Genomic DNA, 20,917 nt, shown 5'->3' with positions numbered 1-20,917 from the left:
CAATATTTCTACAAGAATTAACTTTTTATAAATGTTCTGTCAGTAATTGCATGCTGAAATTCGGCAGAATGATGTTTGGCACGTCCTCTGAGACGAAGCAGCTCGAGCATAAAATTTAACTTTAAAATTGGAGCTTGATGCATTTGTATGGATTATATGAGACTGTTGCCTTCAGTGGTTCTGTAGAAGTCTCTTCACAGAAAAGGAAAGCGTTTTTGTAGGCTGTGGGGCACAGCCTTACTAGAATTTATTAACAACCTCATCGATAACTTTCTCCATTATCAAATGCAACACCGTGCCTTTAAACCTGGAAGTGTGATAAAAATAGCTCCAAAGCACTCAGTATTACTTGAGGCAATTCCGACAGTCCTTACTGCTTCTTGTGTCAGGCAGGTTAAGCAGCCTCAAAGTGGTTTTTGATTTTTTGTAAATATATTTAATTTTATTTTTTTTTTTTTAGCAATCTTGTTTATGGGCACCAGCCTTAGTGAAGCAGGAGGCATGTAGCCCCAGGTTTAGTGCTGGGGACAGTGGTCAGCTTTGGCTGTGTTACTGCCTTGAGGCTGGTTGGTTGTTCCCTATTCCTTCAGCCTTCCCAGGGTTCCTACTGGAAATGCTGAGGGTTAACAATCTTCTCGTTTCCTTCTAATACCTTTTTCATGCCAGTTCTGTCAACTTTTAATCTCAATATTCTTTTGGTCAACAGTTGTTTATCTGCTAATATCTTCTTCTGTCTGTTTTTTGGGTTTTGGAGGGTTGGGGTTTTTTTTCCCACCTACTGCAGTATGCTTCCTTTCTCTCCCCCCATCAGTTGTGACCTTTGTGTTTCAGGTTAGACTTCATCTCTAGTAAAACAAGCTCTTTAATCTCTTTCTCATCCTACCTGCCTTTCTTTGTAATAATTCTGGTTTTAAATTTGAACCCAGGAGAAGAAGATTGTACAGATAACCCAGATAAAATGATACTTTTAAAAATAGAATTGTATGAAGTACTTCCTTATTTCCTGGTTTTCCTGGAAATATTTTGACTGGAATATTACAGAGTTGCATTTACTTTTTTTTTTTCTGTGTTATGCCATATTGATACAAATTTGCCACACATTACTAAGATGCAAAAAACCTCATAATCTAAAATTACTGTAAAACTTAAATTCAGGCATTCTTTTGGAGTCTGAATTTCTAGGCTTAGTCTCCCAAAGTCCTAATTTTAGACAATTGAGTCTGAAGAAGGTGTTTCTTTAGCATGCAGTACTTACCAAGAGTGATGATCCAAAGGAGAGCAGCTGCAGTCATGACAATGGTTATCTGCTGCTGTGGTTTAATACTGTTATTTTCTTTCTTCTGTCTTAATTCCAGCAATGCTTTTTATTCAATATTATGATTCTTGTAGGTCATAACCTGTGGGAAACCACATCTACTGTGTCTCTGTTGAGGTTTGGGAAATTAAATGATGGTAAAGCTGGCTGGTGACCAGACCAGAGCACAGCGGCTTTGTTTTCACCACCCTGACTGCTGAGATGAGCCTGCTCATTTTCGTGTGCTAGCATCTTGTCTTAGTTCTCTGTAAGCCAGAGCCCTTAATTCTTCAGGAAGCCATGGCAGCTGTAGATGACAGCTTGGTGCTGGCTCCCTGGCGTGCAGTCATGTTATCTGCTGTAATGTGGGCACTGAATTATTGCTGCTGACTCCAAGATTATTTAATTTAGGGCATTTTTGCTTTTATAGCGTGTGCAGCTTTCCATATCTGACTGAAGGAAAAAATAGCTATTAAGATAAGGAGGAGCTGTTTCAGACCTGTCACTTCTTCAAACACTGCCCTTCAGGTGTTTCCATTCTCTGTTTCTGTGATTCTGCAACTTCACACAGCCTGTTTTTTTTCTGACAAATTGCTCCCTGCAAAGCAAAGACCATTGTCAGCTTCAGTTTTCAAAGTTCAAATTTATGCTTACTGTCTTGGGGGAATATTTTCTGGCCTCAGTCAGGCGTATTCCATGTATCCTTGGGTATCTCTCTGTAACTGGCTCATCTAGTTCCTCCTGCGTGTACTGTCCTACTCCAGACATCTTTTAAATGCTGTTAAAGGCGGTCTGTGCTATTGGTTCAGCTTGTTAATGAAGGTGGGCTTTAGTCTTTCCTTAAATGGTAGAGGATTTAGGTTAATATGTTTGCTATAGTTACTATATTCATATTTTTTTAAATACATTGAGCCTCACTATCTCTTTCATCTGTGTATAGATATGAGAAAGGGGAGAAAAACCCATTTTACAGTGTGTATATGTATTCAGGACAGATAAAACTGGAATTGTTGCCTATTGTGCTTCTTAGACTTCTGCTTTGAGTCCCATATCTTATGTGGGGTGTGTAAGGTTTTGCTGAGCTGTAGTTGTTTTCTCTGGAGTTGCCCTCAGTGGCGCTCTGGCTGTTTGTCTGACCAGAATAGCTGTTTGCCATAGGTAGGAAAAAATAGATTTTGTTTACTTTAGGAACCCTATTTTATATGCAAGTGTTTCTAGGTGGTATACTCCTAAGCTTGTCTAACTATATTGCACTGTTTCACAGTGGATAGCGTGTGATTTTAAAAACTTTGCTTTGTTTTCATCCTAAGACTTACTAGGGCAAGACTTTCTGAATAATCCCTATTGCTGCTGTAGGTGTTCCCAGGAAAAAAAAAAGGTAGAGCAAAGAGAAAAACTAAAAAATTCCTGGTGTATCCGTCTCTTGAATGCTGCAGGTAGGCTTGGTCATCCTACTTTAAAAAGAGTGAAATCAATCAATACAAGGTACAGGAATGAGCAGCAATGATCAGAGACGGGAAGCGGCTTCTTGGGGAGAAAAGGCTGGGTTAAGGCTTAACAGCTTTTATGGGTAATCCCATGTTGGGTAAACATTTAAAGCAATGCCAGGAGAAGTACACGAAAGGCACAGACTTTAAGTGACACTCTGTCTTTGTCTAGATGTTCCTTGATCTTTCTTTAAATACTTTTGTAATTTCTCTCTTTGCAAAATTGTTGTGTAAGTGGTTATGGTTATGAACTTCAATTGAGTGTTGCCTTTTTCATTGAAACAGCATGAATTACAGTTCCGCAATCCACTTCTTTGAGGAATTTGAGTAGCTGTAATGCATATCTGACTAGATATGTTTTTAGAAAAGGAGTTAGCTGCAAACAAGTCTGTGACACATGGTGACAGTGGCCAAACTGTCCTCACCCCACAGCCGATTATTTTAGCACAGAAATTCCATTGTTGCTATAAGTGTCAATTTCTACAGCAAAATGAGCTAAATTTGAGAAAGGACTGATGAACTTCATAGCACTGGACTATATCTCTGTTAAGGGTAGGACTCTGGTAAGTCCCTTCCAAGTTAGTTCTTCTTTACTCAAGTGGACCTTGCTAAGGAATAGTTGTTTTTTTTTTTTTTAAATCAGACTAAGAACATCTGCAGATGACATGTGCAACTCTAATTTTCTTTACAAGACCTCTTAGAAATGACATATTGCAAATCATAGTTGTGTATGTAGGAAAGTTTATATAGGGAATTTTTCATTTTGCTTTACAAAGTTCTCTTTTACTCCTTCACTTGTGCTAAAATAGACAGTGATGGAATAGGTAGTTGCACAGCCTGTGCAGCTGAAGTCTATTGTGAAAATTAAACTTCGATTTTTACTTCTCAAAGCTTTGTTTTTAGTGTGGTTTTATTCCTTGTTTTTTCTTTTTTTTTTTTTTTTTTTTTTTTTTTTTTTTTTTTTTTTTTTTGGTCCACTGATCCTTCTTCCTAAGACTCTTAACTCAGATTCGGTGATTCCTTAAAAACTGTCAGTAAAGTATAGATGAGGAAAGAAAGCAATTCAGAATTGCTGTGGGGATCTGCAGCCTGCAGGTGGACACCATGACAAAATGATGTGTTGCAGATGCTCTTGAAGTGAATCTTATGCATTAGCATGAAGTATGAATCAATCAGTTTCCTCATTTTTCTGTGAACTTTTTCGTTCTGTATGTTTATCTTCCCCTTGAGCCATAATAGTGACTATAGTTACATATTTATCCTTCAAGATAGGAGTGAGAATTTATTTCATAGTATAGAACCAAGAGGTCTTGTGACAATAAGAGACCGGTGAACTATTGCAACTGAGGAAGTGAAATCTATGTTAGAAATGAAAGCAGCTTATGCCTCATGGATGTATGCTGTTTACAGAATATAAAAAGATGTTTGTAACTTCCTTTAGAGCAGGACAAAAGCATTCACTCATGTAGCATTTTCTGGAATCACTCAAATTCCCAAAGTGTCCTGTTTGCAATGATTTCAAACATCTGGCTCTGTAGAGTAGAAAAACATAGCGTTTCCATTATGACTAGAAATAGAATGAAGTGAACTAAATTCTGGTTGGAGGATAGTAACTAGTAGTGTACTCCAGGGGTCAATACTATGTCCCATCCTGTTCAGTATTTTCATTAATGACCTGGATGATTGTTCAGAGTGCACCCTCAGCAAGTTTTTAGAGGACACCAAACCAGATGCAGCTGATATGCCAGGATGTGGTGCTGCCATCCAGAGAAACCTTGATAGGCTGGAGAGATGAGCTTACAGGAACTTCCTGAATTTCAGCAACTGCAAAGCCTTGCACCTGGAGAAGAATAACCCTAGGCTGCATTAGGAAGAACTTTGAGCTGCATTAGGAGGCCAACAAGGAAATGATTCTTCACCTCTGCTAAACACTGGTGAGGTCCCAGCAGGAGTGCTGTGTCCAGTTCCGGGCTCTCCAGTAGAAGGGAGATACGGAGAGACTGGAGAGAGACCACCAACTTGATGAAGGGACTGGAGCACTGAGGAGGGGCTGGGTTACCTGGAACTGTTCAGCTGGTGAAGGCTGATCTCAAATGGATCTTATCAATGTATACAAATACCTGAAGGGAGAGCATGAAGACTGAGCCAGGCTCTTTTCAGTGGTGCGCAGTGACAGGACTAGAGACAACAGACATAAATGGAAGCACAGGCAGTTCCCTCTGATCATCAGGAAGCACTCTTGGTTTTTTGCTGGCACAGGTTGCCCAGAGAGGTCATGGAGTTTCTGTCCTTGGAGACATTCAAGAGCTGTCTTGTCATGGTGCTGGGCAGCTGGCTTTAGGTGACCCTGCCGGAGCAGAGGGAGTGGGCCACATGACCTCCAGAGAGCCTTTCCAACCTCAGCCGTTCCGTGAAATACTGAGTGTATACAGAATTGCATTTAACAATTTACAGTGCCGTGATCTCAGTATATTCATGTTGAACTTTGGAAGAGTGGTTCCTGAGGCTCTTAAACCTGAGCTCAAAGACTTCAAACTGTATGTCCGAATGTGTGAGTAGTCCTGTTGATTTCAGTGGGATAGTTTGTATCCTTAGAAATGTCCTGCTTTGTGGAGGCTATTGTACAATATAAATTGCTAGTTCTTAGTAAGATCTCATGAGCAGAAATTAGTGTAGGACGTGAGAAGAGTAAACTAGACATTTGGTTTATCAGTTCTAGTCTCCAGTTATTTTTTTTTAATCAGGAGTCGCCTAAGTTTGGAGCAGGAGTTTGAGGAGGTGGTTTCAAGTACTCCTGTAAATGCACCGCTGTTGAGACAGACTTGCAAAAGGTGACTCCAAGTTACCCTGGTCCCTGCCATTCCTCTGGACTGCTGAGTTTGTACAGTGTTTCTTAAAAGCTTCTTTATATTCTGATACTAAGATGCAAACCTCTGAATTAAGGCTAGAGCCTACAGAGGAGGGTGTTTTAAAACTACTGCTAAAGATACCAGAGTCATGTTGGTGCTTGCAAATGGCTGCTCAAATCCATAAGGGGATGGTATCTGCTAAGAGTAGGTCAGAAGAACACTCTTACAGACCGGACATGCCAATTAAGAATTGTTTGAGGCGGTGATTTTGAAGATGGCAATCCTCTTTAAAATGTTCTCTGGGTTCTTTTTTTATCTGGCAATGGGAAATTTCCGTCATCTTTTCATAGTAACACATAAAGCACAGAGTTTCTCATTGCTGAAGCAATGTCTATGTGATTTATCAAGGCACTTGCGCTAAATTACAAGCTGTGAGTTGCTGATCAGGGACCTGGAGGTCACCTCACCCAATAGTTGATGCAACCATGGGAAGCTGTTGTGCAGCCACCAGGCTAGAGATACATGGCCTTGGTGGTGCTGACAAGGGTATAGAAGCTCTGCCAGAACCCTCTGGGTTGTTGCGTATTTGTAGTTCAGCAGTACCCATGGGGAGGGAAAGTCTGCTGTGTTATACCAGCCCTGTTGGTGGAATGTGGTGGATGTTGATATATTTCTAATGGAGATATTAAATGAGGTATTTTGTTTATATATATATTGTGGACCAGCTGAGATTATGCATTTACTGAAGATGATAAAACAACTTTGTATTGATTCCCGCAGACACAGAGATATTATTCATCCCTTTTCTGTACAGAACTCATTGAGTAACGCATGGGAAAACAGCTGTGAGTATAGTTGCAAATGAGTTTCAGTCCATTAAAGTTGTGCTGTGAGACTTCAATTCCTGAAGTTGTAGGAACAACACATGGTTATTTGCCATATGTAATATGGCAAATATTCAAATGTTGCAGTTTTGCATTTAGGGAAGAGAACATCCTGCAAGAGAGATTTTTTCTATGGAAGAACGAACTATAGCAATAGATACATATTTATTCATTTTTAGACTTACTGCTGAACAACAGACTTAATGGCAGAGAATCTAACATTTGGGTGAAAGTATATCATCAGTGAGGACTGCTTTCTCATAGCTGGCTGAAACAGTGCCCACCTAACTCTCGAACATAAGATTTCTATGTATTCTGCTTAATTAGGCCAGCTGGAAAAGCAATAGAGATGCTTTCATGAAAAGATGTCCTTCAACAAGTCTGAAATAAAGATTTCAAAATACCATGGAAGTTGAGAACAGTTAATTATAATTTGTCAGACTGCTTTTTTCTGATCCACTGAAACACAGTTAACACATACAACTAAACTTAGAGCATTTGTATATGTTGTCTATATATTTAAGGCTTGATTTTCTGCTTCTTTGTCAGTCTTAAAAAGGTGGACTTTCTCACTACTGTAGTTGACCTAATTACAGGCAGTATCTGTCTATGAACTTTGTCTTAGCCTGTGTTAGTTGGGCTCTGCTTCAGAAGTTTATGAGCTAGTGAACATTTTAGATTTGCCTGTCTCCTTAGTGCTTGAGTATATAATAGTATTTACAAATCTGTTATTAAGCAATAAATCTAAAATTATTATTGACGTATGACTTCCTTCCTGGTTTGCTTCACATGCTGGGGACGTAACCACCATTTAAATATTTGTGAAGGTGCTGGATGATTAACCTTTCAGTTTTAGTTTCTATTGTCATTTCTAAAATCATCCGTTATTGCAAATTCATGTCCTAATGTGTAAACTTGTCCTTTACAAACTGAATATTAATGTGGGAAATTGGACAAGCATCATAGTCTAGCACGCAGGCACCATGTTGAGTAGTAGGGTGTGTTTTCTAGGCTTGTGTTTCTTAGTTTGCTTTTGAAACCACTGGCAAAAAGAGAAATCAGGAGGTATATTCTTGATTAGTATTTTAAGGGTTTGTAAAACTAATTAAAATGAGACTTCTTAAAGTCTAAAACATCTGTGGCCATTAAAAAAAGTGTCAAGGTTAAATACTCAGTTGTTTCAGGTTTTTTGAAACAACAAATGTGCTTTGGTTTTTCTTATGTGTTGTTATCTTAACCTTGATATACCTTAGTCTAAGCTTTGTAACTTCAGTTTGGCAAAATATCATCACATGAAAAAAAACCTTTGCATCGAATGTAATTTCTGTATGTCCTGAAGCATTTTTGCCTCACCCCCTGCTGCAGCCCCAAGAGGGTGCAGGTCTGTGGAATTGTGTGTGTCATATCTGCCAGTCCCACAGGGACTTTGGAGGAACCCTAAGGCATCAGAATGATACTATATGTTCATTTTTGAGGAACTGACTCTTGTCCTGTTCAATTATTTTTAATGTGCTATTTCTTATTCTATTATTTATGGAAGTTTTAACCCGAGTCTGCATGCATAGCTGAAAAGAAGTTCTGTCAGAAATTTGTGTAGCTTCAACATACCTTTAATGTTTGTTTCGAATATGCTGGCTGCTGATAATAATCCCATTTCAAAGCTCGCCGCTTTCCTTTGCCTTTCTCAGAAATAAGCAGATAGTATTATTTTGATGCCCTAGGGTACCTTAGATGGCCTTGTGGGACTGGCAGATGTGACACAGAAAAGCCCAGAGACCTGCATCCTTCTGGGGCTGCAGCAGGAGGCAAGGCAGGATGCTTCAGGACATCTAGAAATTATACTACATATAATACTTTTTGTCTCTGTGTGTGTGATTATATTTTGCCAAACTGAAGTTTTTAATGTGTTCCTTCTTCTTACAGGAACATGAAGAGACTACCAAATTGGTAGTCTCCTGGCATGGGGCATATGGGGTTTCTTACATTGCATGCAAGAGGCTTTTGTCTCTTTGCTCCCCTCATAGAAAATAGGTAAAATACATTATTTTATGTGGGAAAGTTGTTATGTAAAAAAACATTGCTGTTTATAAAGTGTTCAGTGCTGTAGAATCCCATCGTAATCCCAACACCCCAAGGAATTAATTCCAGAAATAATATTTAAATAGTGGCTATTTAAGAGTGACTGGTAAGTAGACCTGCTCGTTGAGAGATGACAGTGCACATCACTGTGCACTGGATGAGAAAACAGGAGAGAGTGTATTTATTTTGATACAATCTCCTGCCCATTTCAAGCAGTAAAGCTAAACATGCCTGCAATACCTGTGTAAGGCGGCATAACTGTCATATTGGGATGCAAAGTAGGGCTGGAGTCCTCTGGGCTGTGCCCTGTCCTATCCCGTGTGCAGGCTGCTGCCTTGGGGGAGGTGTTTGGGGCTTGCATTTGGGGTGCAGTAATGTCCCTGTGGCTCAGGAATGAAGAAGAGACAGGGATGCGGAAAGCGTGCCCTGGGGCAGTTGGAGTCAGGGACACTCAGCTGGACATGGGGGTCTCCACAGCACAGAAAACTGAACTTGGAGCAGAGAGCGAACAAGGAGCCTGACTGTGCTGTAGTAGTTGATACTCATTTGAGAATGGGGAGTGGGATGCATGTCTCCAGATTATGCTTTTTCAGTAAGCAAATAAAATATTTAGAGCCTGCAGCAGTCATGTATTTCCTTACTCGGTTTTTTTGAATCTGTCATACCTCTGTACTGTATGTACCTAACTGGCCTAGATCTTTCCAAAACTGAATGCTTGTGTTAAGGGCAGTACAGCACTTCTCACCTCTGTTGTATGACCCTGGCAACGACTCTGTTCTCCCTTTTAAAATTTTTGTATCTGCATATATTCTTAGCCTATTCTGTATCAGAAGTATCTTGAGATTTTATCAAAATCTTCCCACTAGTGAAAATAGTAAATGCTAACAGCACTTAAATACATCACTGAACTTCATAGGGACCAGTAGTTCAGCTGTCAGCAGTGCCTGCTGACATTTCCCCGTGTGAGTTTCTCTTCCACCTTTTAAATGTTTCAGTAAGTTAAATTTTCTGCGTTTCAGCTGATTCCCTGACATGGTAACATTTGCTTTGCTGTAATTTGGTATAGTTTAATCTTGATGGATCCATGTCATGCTTTATCCATTCCCCTGCCCCCCCACCTTGTATTTCTGCAGCTTTGTACTTCATTATATCAACCTTTGAATGAGTCTGTGGTTGTCAAACTTCCTCTAGTATTTAACTGTCTTTTGTAAATAGATCAAAGCTGGGTTTTTCATGCTCCACCTAAGCAAATATCCATAATGTGACAGTTTAAAATTAAAATGTTACTGTCTTGACATGTTATTTGTACTGATTCTGAGCAGGTGATGAGTCAGGTCCCTTGTAATTGAAGTATTTCATGCTCTTCTAAGTTTTTCCTGAGAAAAAATGGAATGTGCTTGTTATAATTTCCCACAGCTGTGCCTGTGTGCTTCTCCTTACTGATGGCAGTTGAGGCAAAGGGTTAACATGTCTTCAAACTCACATATACACTGTCTTTTGGCTTTACCTTATTGTTGCTTCTGAGCAGTGTTCCAGTTTGTATCATGTCCTGTTCCTTCTTAAAGAGGTTAGGGAACCCTCCTTTTCCCTATTTCTTTTAATTCTCTAGTCTAATTCAGCTTGATTTTCAGCAATTTTTTATGTATCTTTTAAACTTATTTTAGTCTTCCTATCTCTTTTCTGTAGTGGCATGAAGTATTTGAACTTTGATAATGTAAATTAAGAGAAAAGCAAATAGAACACTTGTGCGGTAGTGTTGAGTAGGCGTCACCTGGAAGTTTTTGAAATGGGTGGAGAAGTTTCCATTGGCTTCTGTGACTTACCAACTTGTGCCAGCAATGGCAAGTGGGAGCATGTTTATGACTGTTTACCTTAAGGTTTTAAATGTTAGCATAATAAAAAGTAAGCTAGAAATCTTTCCTAGAGGAAATAAAGGAAGCCTGGTGTCTCATGTGGTGAAAATAGAGGACTTTTTACTATACTGTCAGGGTCTGGTTTTCATTGTGTAAGGGAAGTTCAGAGGTTCAGTCTCGTTCATAGCTTTTTCAAAGTAACGCCTTCTGAAGAGTTATTTGAGAGGAATGTGACAACTGAAAAACCATACACTATGGGAGACTTTGAAAGGGGTGCAAGCTTATTCCAAGTAAGTCTCCATAGGTTGGAGAATGTCAATATAACAATAAACAGAGGATATATGTTTTTCTTTAAGAAGCGTCCTTGACATTGTGGAAGATATCTACAGAAAATATGATGTGCTCATCAAAAGTAAGATTTTATTATCCAGATGTATATTAAAGTTTGTAAAAAAAACCTACTTATGCAGTACATCACAAACATGTTTTTATTACAAGCAATTATTCAGGTAGACGTAGAATGTAACTGAGTTGCGCTGCCTGTTTTCTTAAGTTATTCTTTACAAACAGGTACCTGCTTTGGTTATGTGATTATTAACTGTACTTAAAGTCTTAAACTTAGTTTAATTTTCTAGCTTTTAAAATAAGTTTCAGAGTCATTTGTCTATAAACAGATTGGTAACCACTCTTGATTCTCCTATATTAGGTGAAGTTCTCCATTCAGCTGCATTAAAAAAAAGTAAAATGTGGAATGAAGAAATAGTATCCTGAAATTTTCATGGTAATGGAGGCTCTTAGGAAAGCTGATAACCTTGAGCTTTAAATCGTTTGAAAAAAATCCCTTTCTCAATTTGTTTTCCCATCCCTGGTGTTTTTCTAATAGAAACCCCTCTATCACTTAAAGTGCAAGTGAAAAGTTTGATTAGGAGATACCCCACATCTTCTGCCTGGGAGTTACTCAGTTATCTGAGGCCCCAGTTCTGTTTTGGGGCTTGGATTATAACCCATATCATGCAGTACCTGGTGCTTTAGGCATTGCTGAGGTGGGAGAATGTAAAATAAAAACCATCAAAATAAAATAGTTTGAGGGCTTTTGACCTTTGATTTGACTGTGAAAAATTATATTAAAATAAAATTTAATCAGTTCTGTTTAGGGAAATATGGATTCTGAATGGATAGATTTATTCTGATGGAGGGATGGGATGCAAACCCCTGGTGCCTCTTGGAGCTCAGTCAGTCACGATGCAGTGCAATCTGCCTTTTGTCAGGCTTTCAAAAATGTGCTAGACGTGATGCCTGAACAATAGGCCTGCTGAAGTCTCAGCAGGCATTTCAGTTAAGAACTATGTCTCAGATGAGAAAGCATTGAGTTAAATAGTCGAATGCTGAACTTGAAGAAAACGAATAACAAATTTCACCTTGGCGTTCAGTTGGAACAGAAGGTATCTTAAGAACGTGGTCAAATCGAGGGCCATTTTGCAGGAGAAAAGAATACTGCTTGCAGCTTTCTCCTTCAGCTTCTTCAAAATATCCTGTCTTGACAGTAAGCCCAGAGAGCTAGGTGAGCTTTCTACTGCCTTTCCCAGCCTTTTCCTGAGAGGTTTGCTGAGGTCACCCTCTATAGGTGCTTTTAAATAATGGATGCCCTTGAGGATGTTAACAACTTTCTTTCAGTTGATTTCAAGGAAAATTATCAGTCGTCTCTGAAATCATCTAGCAGATGAGTAGCTTCATATGGATAGTGTTGGGTAGTGCAGCACCTTGTGCTCTTCACCTAATGCTGTGGTGGGGCTCTGGCAGGTTAAAACTGCTTGGCTTCTGTATGGGGGACTTGCCAGAGAGGGGTCAACTCTGCACTGGTGCAGATACTGCAAATGAATCTCATGTTTCAGGTCCTTGCTGGAGACTTCCAGCAGATCACTTGCAAGGCAACGGAAAAGGTACTTTTTTTTTCTGTTTCATGGACTTGGAAACAGGGCTGTCTGATTTGAACATCTGAGCTACCATGACTGATTCAGAGAGGAAAACAGTATAATGTGTTATTCTTACTTATACTACCATAAATCCAAAGGACTTCTTTGAGGTCCTATGATTTTGGGCAGGTGGATAGGTGAAAGCCATTTCTTACACTTAAATCAGCATGGAAGCCAGCTTAAGAGGTAGAATCATTGGCTACAAGAGCAAACACTCATAGAGGCAACCTAATGTCAGCTCACCAGGTATCTTTTTTTTTCTTCTTGAATTACACAGCTGTCTTTCATTCTAATTGCATTGAACTGTACATGTTGTCTTTTCTGAATGGAAATGAAAGTTGCCCAACTATGTGTTTTACCTGTAAGACAAATGTGTTTTGCCAAGAAGAGGCTTGTGGTGAGACCTTAGCCCAATTTGGTTTATTCCCAGCAGCTGTGAAACACTGAATGGTCTCTGCCTGCACTACCCAAGGACCACAAAACTGTGCCCAACTGCAGCTTAGCTGAAGTGTATCAGGATTCTACCCATACCATGACAATTAGAGGACTGAGCCAAAGATATATGTATTATATCAGTTAAATTAGACTAAGAGACAACATGCAGGTGTATGTAGCTATGTGAAAATAGCGTTGTACTTTTTCTTAAAGCTAATGAGTGATACTACTGTGAGGGGGGATGACCTGTAGAAAATATGTTTGAGTATATATCATATTTTTACGTGGACAGTTGCTGGTACTGAAGAGAAGGAAAGACATGTTATGTATTGCTCTTCACCAGTTTCCCTGCATCTCTTTTCATTCTCAGTGAGTTGATGGCTTGAATTCTGTCTTCCTTGGCCCCTGAATAAGGTGATCTGAGGGGGAAGTGTTCAAACTGCCCACTACACTTAGGCAGAAGGCATCACTCTGCTCACTGACACAATATGTTGAATGATGAAACGTTAGTGTTTCCCATTAAAGCTATTTTTCTTCCTAGTATTACTATGGGAGAGTATTACTGACATAATGTTTGCATCTGTACGCAGGAACCTCGGTGGCCTTTCTTATTTGGAGCAATCATCGTTCCTGCATTGATACAAGTCATGATTCTGCCTTTTCTCCCTGAAAGTCCTCGTTACCTCCTACTTGAAAAACATAACAGAAGCCAGGCAGAAAAAGGTATGTTGTGTTAGTTTCTTGCAAAAAATGGTGTTTGTCGTAGGGATGCAGGCTGGAAAGCAATTCTGCTATCACAGTAAAAGCAGAATATTCCAATACGAGAGGTTCTTTTTGCAATTGTTCTTCCCCTCACCTTTTTTTGTTTGTCTGTGTATGTGTAAATATAACTGTTGTTATGAATTTTTTATAAATTAAATTCTCCAACTAACTTATATAGGATTATGTGTGGTGATACAAACCTAACCAAATTGTCCTGCTGTTGTGCACCTGCCACTGGGGTCCATTTGGGAGTGAAAGGCGGCTTCAGTCTTCATGACTCTCCCTTATCTACAGTCTTCGTAGTGTGGCTAACAAAAACACCAGTTCTGTTGCTAGGTATTTTTCAGTAGTCACTGGGTTTGACTCTGTGCTTCTGTAACTCAATAACCTTTAGAGATCTAATAAAAACCTCATACACTTCTTTAAGTGAAAATTTCCAATGCTTCCATGTAGCTTGCTTTGGCTTCACAGGCACAGGCCAGAATATTTTGTTCTTATTTTAGGTTCTATGTATAAAAGCATTTGCCTGTGTGATCACAGCTGCTGTATACTCTGCCCCAGTAAAATTACTATTGTCAGTTGTAAGTTCCGATATATCATCACATTTTCACTGGATGTTAAAAATTAGTTTTTGCTTATTATACAGAGACATTGAAAACAGGAGCATACAAAGAAGGAAGGAGTCTAATACCAAAATGTTTGCAGAACCTAAATGAGCTTTAAAAATTATTCCTGAAAACTTTGTTTGAATATAATCCTTAACATTCTCAGTGACTTAATAGTTGCTTGCAAAATTACTTGCAAAGTGTGAATCAGCCCCTGAAACTTAAATTTAATGATATTTCAGAATGAAATTAATGCAACTTACTCTATCCTGTTTCTTCTACTATGATATGAAAATCTGGCCTTTTTTGTTCCAATGAGCACTCTGAAATAGAATTGGCACACTGATAAAGAAACTCCTATGCTGTGTCAGTTTGTTGAATGTAGGATTCTAAATGTTGGAGCCTCAGACATTTAGAGATACAGTTCAGTGTTTAAAAAAATAAAGTGCAAAAGCAACAAGGATTTGGGGAAAGTTCTTTAGCTTACGGTGTCAACAGAGATTTGGCGAGCAAGAGAAAGCTTTCTAGGGACTGTGAAGGAAAGGGCTTGCCTGCCAGCTGTGGTCAGAGCACGCAGCAGGGACACAGCGGTGATCTCTCTTGGTTGGTATCTTCTGCAGCACTGCAGCTGGGCTGAGAAGAAATACCTTTGGGTGCCAAGTTTAAACTGCCTCATTTCTACTTGATAAAATTGTAGATGTATTTCCAGAGCTATGGATAGCAAAGAGTCCACATCCGCAGTGCTTTGGCATACTGTCACACTTCTAGGGTTTATTGGAAATCCTCCTCAGTACCTGGAACCTCAGCACTGACAATGACGCTGGCCGTTTCACAGGTGGGGTTTAAAAATTGTGAAAAAAGGACAGTAAGATAGCACCACCTGCCTTGAAATTCACACCATTTACTGTTGCTGGTAATAGGCCAACTACAGTCTGGGATGTTTTCAGCATTACATGCTCTGAAAATGTTTTGAAAGCTAAACTAGAAGTGTTGGAGGTGGATTTTTGAGTAGAAAACGGAGCAAAGTTACCAACGCCTTGTCTCTCAGTGTAGATCTGCAAGTGAGAGTATCTTCGGATCTTTGCTCAGCATGTGGATAGGTGAGGACAGAGTTTGGTTGATTCATGGAATGACTGGGCAGAGGACACCTATGACTTTGGACCAGTGGGGTGGTTGCAGCCCTCCTCCCTAATCTAGGGCATATGGGGGAATTCAGATTAGGCATGAGCCAAGTTTCAGGTATCTGGAGTAATGCAGTGGAATAACAAAAGCAGGGCAGGGGAATTTACAGAATAGGAGGATGAATGACTGTGAATCAGCAATCAAAAAAAAATCTGGATGTTAACATTATCTGCAGAAATGGGGGAAGAAAAGCGTGAGTATTAGAGAGACTAGAGGAGTTTGTGGGTTATTAAAAAAAGACCTCCTGCTTGTAAGCCATCTAATGACAATGCATTATTCTCCATTTTCATGATGACTGTAGTAATGCTTTTAAATTATTTGCCTCTTAGGTTAAATCTGCATATTAATATCAGAAATGTGCAGGTCTGTCTTCTGACTAAATTATTTTTCTTTCCCTTAAGATCAAGGCTATTCATGCAAAAATACGTTTCACTGTGGATTATATATTTTTGGAGAAATGTAAAACTGTTATTTGTAAAAGGTCTGCTGTATTTAAGGCAGATGGCTACATTAGTCTTTATAAAATACTCTAAAATGTATATGTATGTCAAAGCTTTTAAAATGGGGATGACTATTAATCTTCCTAATTGTTTTAAAGCAATAAGAATACAGTGGGATAATCTACGTGATTGAATTTTCACAAAGTTCTATTCCTGCTTTCATCACCTCCTTTTCTCCTGTCCTCAGGAGATAACCAGACTATAACTACCAAAATACAAGCTGCCTCATTCTTTTTTTTGACAGAGGTGTAAAAGAGCATGATGCCTTTAAATGGCAAACGAGACTGGAAGAGGGAGGAGGACTCAAGTGTGTTGTGTAAGTGATGAATAAAGAAAAGGGATGAGGTTAGAGCAGGCAGGCATCATGAGTAAACATAAACCACACCAGCATGAGAGAAGCTACTCTGTGAGCGCAGGAGTAGTGAGGCCTCAGATGTGTGATGTCTCGTGCACTACAGTAACGGGGATCTGGGGTTCTACCCAGTTCCCTGCTTTCCCCTTCCTAGCAGTGCAAATGGCGGAAGCTGTGGATGATGACCCAATGTCTGGCTGATCAGCTGTATGGACACTGTGGCTAACTTGCAGTTGTCTGCTGCCAAAAACAACGCTGGCAGCCAAGCTCTGCTTGCGTTCCTGGAGGTCACCTTCCTGTATCCAGCTCTGAGAGACCAACAGGAGCTGAGCTATATCCTATACTCCTGTCTTACTGCTAAATGTGGGAGAACTGATTTATGTATTGGGGAGGAGATGGTTGGCTGGACCAAGAGCACAATCTGTAAACCTGCTTTGATGAAGCAGCTACACGTGTGGTAATGGGGAGAGGATAGAACCATCCCAGCTCCCCTCCCAGGTCCCATAACTAATATTCTCCTCTCTTGGTAAGAACAGAAGGGAGAAAAGTACCTAGCATTTAACTGGTGTGATCCTTCTTCGTAAGGCTCACCAGACAGTGGGCGAGAAATGGGTGTTTAAATGGTTGAGGAGAAGGGCTTTGGAAGGAGATCGTTATTCAGATGCTAGAGAGCAGTGTGGGAGGGAGTGAAGAGTAAGAAGGATAGAAACAGGAAGAAAAAGAAAAACCTGCTGCTATAATTACATCAGGTGGTTTACCATCCAAGCCCTAGGACAGTAAGACAGGTGCGTGGACCCCTGATCTGACTGTGACTGTGGCAATGGTGCAATAGAAATAAAACCAGTAGTAGTAGAATGACAAAATGGAACATTTTTATGACTAACAACATTGGTTATAAACACCTTCAGATGGAGGGTTGACATGTCTCTTTTGAAGAATAGTTACAAGGAGGAAACCTGCATTTTTGATGAAGCTACAGTAGCAGCTCATGTAAATCAATAATGAAATTCAGCTGGTGTCCTGGCTTGCTAGAGAAAAAGAATATTGTAATGTCTTAAGGATCAAATAACTTAGATAAAATGTCACAGTAACATCTGTTGGTGACGTACAAAAACTGTTCATCTAGAATGTTCAGTCATGCATTAAAACTCGTGGTTATGAAAGAAGCATTACAATGTGTATAATGAGGAGATTTAAATTCTGCATACAGTAGATTACAGTTAATACCTTTGGATGTGATAAAAAAGCGAGGCCATTCCTGATTTTAAAAAGCAGGGAGCTAATATTTTACGAAGTCTCTTGTGGGACCCACACGGACAGGAGAGATATTGAAACCAAAGTTATGGCAGGAACAAATTGCTGCAAATCCAGTGATTTAAATGAAGTCGTTACAACTGACAATAAGGACACACATGATTTATTTTTGCTTATCTAAAGTTTTTTTATGTCTCTAAGCATTATAAGCTATGCTTATTGGAAAGGAAGAGACAGCCATGACTGCTACACTTGCTGGCTTAAGGTAGAGGCTCCATCTCAGGTGGTTGCAGACTGCCAAAAGCTGGAGTGCTCATGGCGTGTCTGTTTTGAGTTTAAACTTTTCTTAAACCTCCTGTCTTTTACAAAGGATACTTGGTTCACTGGACCTTCGATACAACTTGGTTTACCAGTACTTGCATTATTTTAGGGTGGCATGTGGATATATTGTTTCACCTGTACATCTTGTCTGGTTTCAAGTGAACCTGAACAGGCCTGTTGTGTGTTGGTGGTCTGTGAAACCACACATAAGAACAAGTAAAGATGTAATCCCAAATAGAACTGTAACTCCCGGAAGATCTGTGTGTTCCTTTACTTAGAAGGAGTTGATACATGGGAAAAACCTAAAGCTTTTTGTTTGCAGTTAGGTTTACTGAATTGAAATAACAAATCTGAGATTTATTCTTAACCTTTTCTGTGCCACATGTTAGTAGTTAATTAATGTTTTCCTAGATTTTGCTAGATTTAAATAGCTACTTACATAGATATTTCAATCTCTTCTAGCAAGGTATATCTAGATTATTCTTCTGGCTTTTCAGTGGTATACTACAGGGAAATTACTACATATCCAATTCAAAAGCATTGAAAGTGAATGAACTTGTGCAAGTGACAACTCAAACAGCAAGAACAAATCTGAGATTTATTCTTAACCTTTTCTGTGCCACATGTTAGTAGTTAATTAATGTTTTCCTAGATTTTGCTAGATTTAAATAGCTACTTACATAGATATTTCAATCTCTTCTAGCAAGGTATATCTAGATTATTCTTCTGGCTTTTCAGTGGTATACTACAGGGAAATTACTACATATCCAATTCAAAAGCATTGAAAGTGAATGAACTTGTGCAAGTGACAACTCAAACAGCAAGACACCCCATATGTCTTCTGCCACTCAGAACTGCAGCCAGCATTAATAGGAGATGCCTGACTGGATCCATCCAGCTCAGCATTCTGTCTCCCAAAGTGGCCAAAGAAGGTGCTGTTTAAGCAGACCTTAGACAAAGCTTTGTGTTAAAGACACTAATAATCAGTGAAGTGAAAATGAACATGTCTGTGGGGAATACCTGTGAACATTTCTCTCTTTTTCTGCCTCTACTTCTTAAACCACACAATAGCATTTTGATCCATTAAAATGTCTTCTCAAAGTTTACATGCTAATTCAGTCTTTACAATAACAACTACTTTCTTTGCACCATCCTGGAAGTGCTACAGTGGAAAAAGAACTAGTAATTTCCCATGTAGTTGAGTTCCTGATGTCCATCTTCAGTTAATTTAAAGGCCTGGTTGGTTTTAAAGACAATACCAACTGATTTTGTTCAGACCTTAGATCCCCTTTTAGATGTTTCACCTTCCTTCAGCTGAGATGAAAAAAAAAAAATGATGGTGTAAATGGAAGGGTTTCCCAGCTCCTTTGCCCTTGACTTGCGATTTTTAAAAGCAGTGTCCCAACATTTGAACATTTTAGGACGTTCTTATCCAAGGGCATTAAAAAGAAATCTGGGAAAGGTATAAAAGTTACTAGAACTGTAATTCCTTAGATGGTTTTAAGCATGACATGCAAATAAGATTTCCCTGTAGAGAGAACCAGCCAGTCACAGAGGGAGATAAATCATTGTGGTGGGGAAAGGAGTGGCTGCTGGGCTTCTCAGAGCCAATAACGCAGGATTATAAAATATAAAATTAATAGAATTGAACATCACACGTTGACAGACCTTTTGAGTTTTCCCATCTCCCTACTATTGCAGAATTCATTTTCACATTAAGTGTGTGTGTAGAACCATGATTCTTACTTTACTGAAAAACTGTTAATGGCAGAAAGTTGGAGATGTGTTGAGTAGAAGGAAAGTGCATTTTTTCCCCGAAGACTGAGTGTTGTCTGCTCAAAACTAAGCATGTATAGCATAACATTTTCTTAGCATTTCTTGACTTGTTGGTAGTTTTAAGTATCCATCAAAGTTTCCTTATGGCATTTACACCTCTGGTCCTAATAACACGGAGAGAAGAAAAAGAAAGCAGGTGACTATATTTTTCTTGCCTTGTGCTTGGTAATTTTGGTAATTCAGTTTTTTACTTCATGGTCCCTCTAGAAATGTAGCAAGCTCCCTTGTGCAGAAAAGACAGATTGCTTTCTTTTTACTTGACTGCACCTATATTTTTGACTTGCGTGCCCTGCAGTAATGCTGAGATTCTAAGGACAGGAAAAATAAAATTGTGCACTGACCTAATTTACACTGATAAACCAGATGCTTAAAAATCTGAGAGAATCTTTTCAAAGAGGAGTGGTGTGATGTATGTCTGGTTGTTCTCATCTTAATCTGAATTTTTCTTGATCAGTGGTCTAATAATACTGAGGAAAGTGCAGTTCAGGTTTACAGCATTGACTTGAACGTACCATAGACATACATTATTGTAATTTTACTCCTCTTATTGGTGTCTTCAAATACACTGCATTCCTTTTAATGAGCATTTAGCATGTTGCAGCAGTGGATGAAACTCAGCAGTTTCAATTCTAAGTTCAATTTAAAAAAAAAAAAAAATTGACCTCCCCTCTCCCAAGAGAGGGGATATCAGAATAAATGAATGTTATGAATTGACTCAACACTCAGAGGTCATGACCCCTTAAAAAAATCATCCTTTCTGTTAAGCAGAGTCACATACGGCCCATTAAAATGCATTAGAAGCACTAACTGCCTCTGAAAATCTTGCCCCAGAGCTCGTTAGTTCTCCACACTGCCAGACTGGGAGCCAGGCAGAGTGTGCAGCGTTGTGTATTTGCCAAAGGAATGAAGAGGAATGCTGCAGGGAGGCCACCAGTTCGTTTGTGTGACCCGTCCCTCATAACATCAAGATACTTGGTCTTTTCACTTAGTGGGTAAAGTTAAAATTTAATAACTTCAAAACCAAAGTGGAGTCAGAGGATTTTAACTATAACTAGACAGTGTTTCTGGATTTCTTGATCATCCAGTCAAGTACGGTAGGGATGATCTACAAAGGAATCTGGACAAGGTGGATCAATGGGCTGAGGCCAGTTGTATGAGGTTCAGTAAGGCCAAGTACCAGGTCTTGCACTTGGGTCACAACAATCCCCTGCAACACTACAGGCTTGGGGAAGAGTGGCTGGAAAGCTGCCA

The 20,917-nt window shown here is 39.3% G+C and overlaps 1 protein-coding gene across 1 annotated transcript in view; it reads left to right on the top strand.

Annotated features, from left to right (window-relative positions):
* Positions 1-20,917, top strand: part of SLC2A9 (solute carrier family 2 (facilitated glucose transporter), member 9) — a gene marked incomplete at its 5' end in the record, with an annotated part of 96,857 nt that overhangs the window by 17,425 nt on the left and 58,515 nt on the right. The window contains one exon of the mRNA XM_010133634.1: positions 13,445-13,577. Coding sequence (XP_010131936.1) covers positions 13,445-13,577 — 133 coding nt within the window. The remainder of the gene's footprint in view (positions 1-13,444; positions 13,578-20,917) is intronic.

Source organism: Buceros rhinoceros, unplaced genomic scaffold (genome assembly GCF_000710305.1).
Source record: "Buceros rhinoceros silvestris isolate BGI_N320 unplaced genomic scaffold, ASM71030v1 scaffold933, whole genome shotgun sequence".
Lineage (NCBI taxonomy): Eukaryota > Metazoa > Chordata > Aves > Bucerotiformes > Bucerotidae > Buceros > Buceros rhinoceros.
Note: the sequence above shows the minus strand (reverse complement) of the source record. Positions and strands in the feature narration are given on the sequence as shown.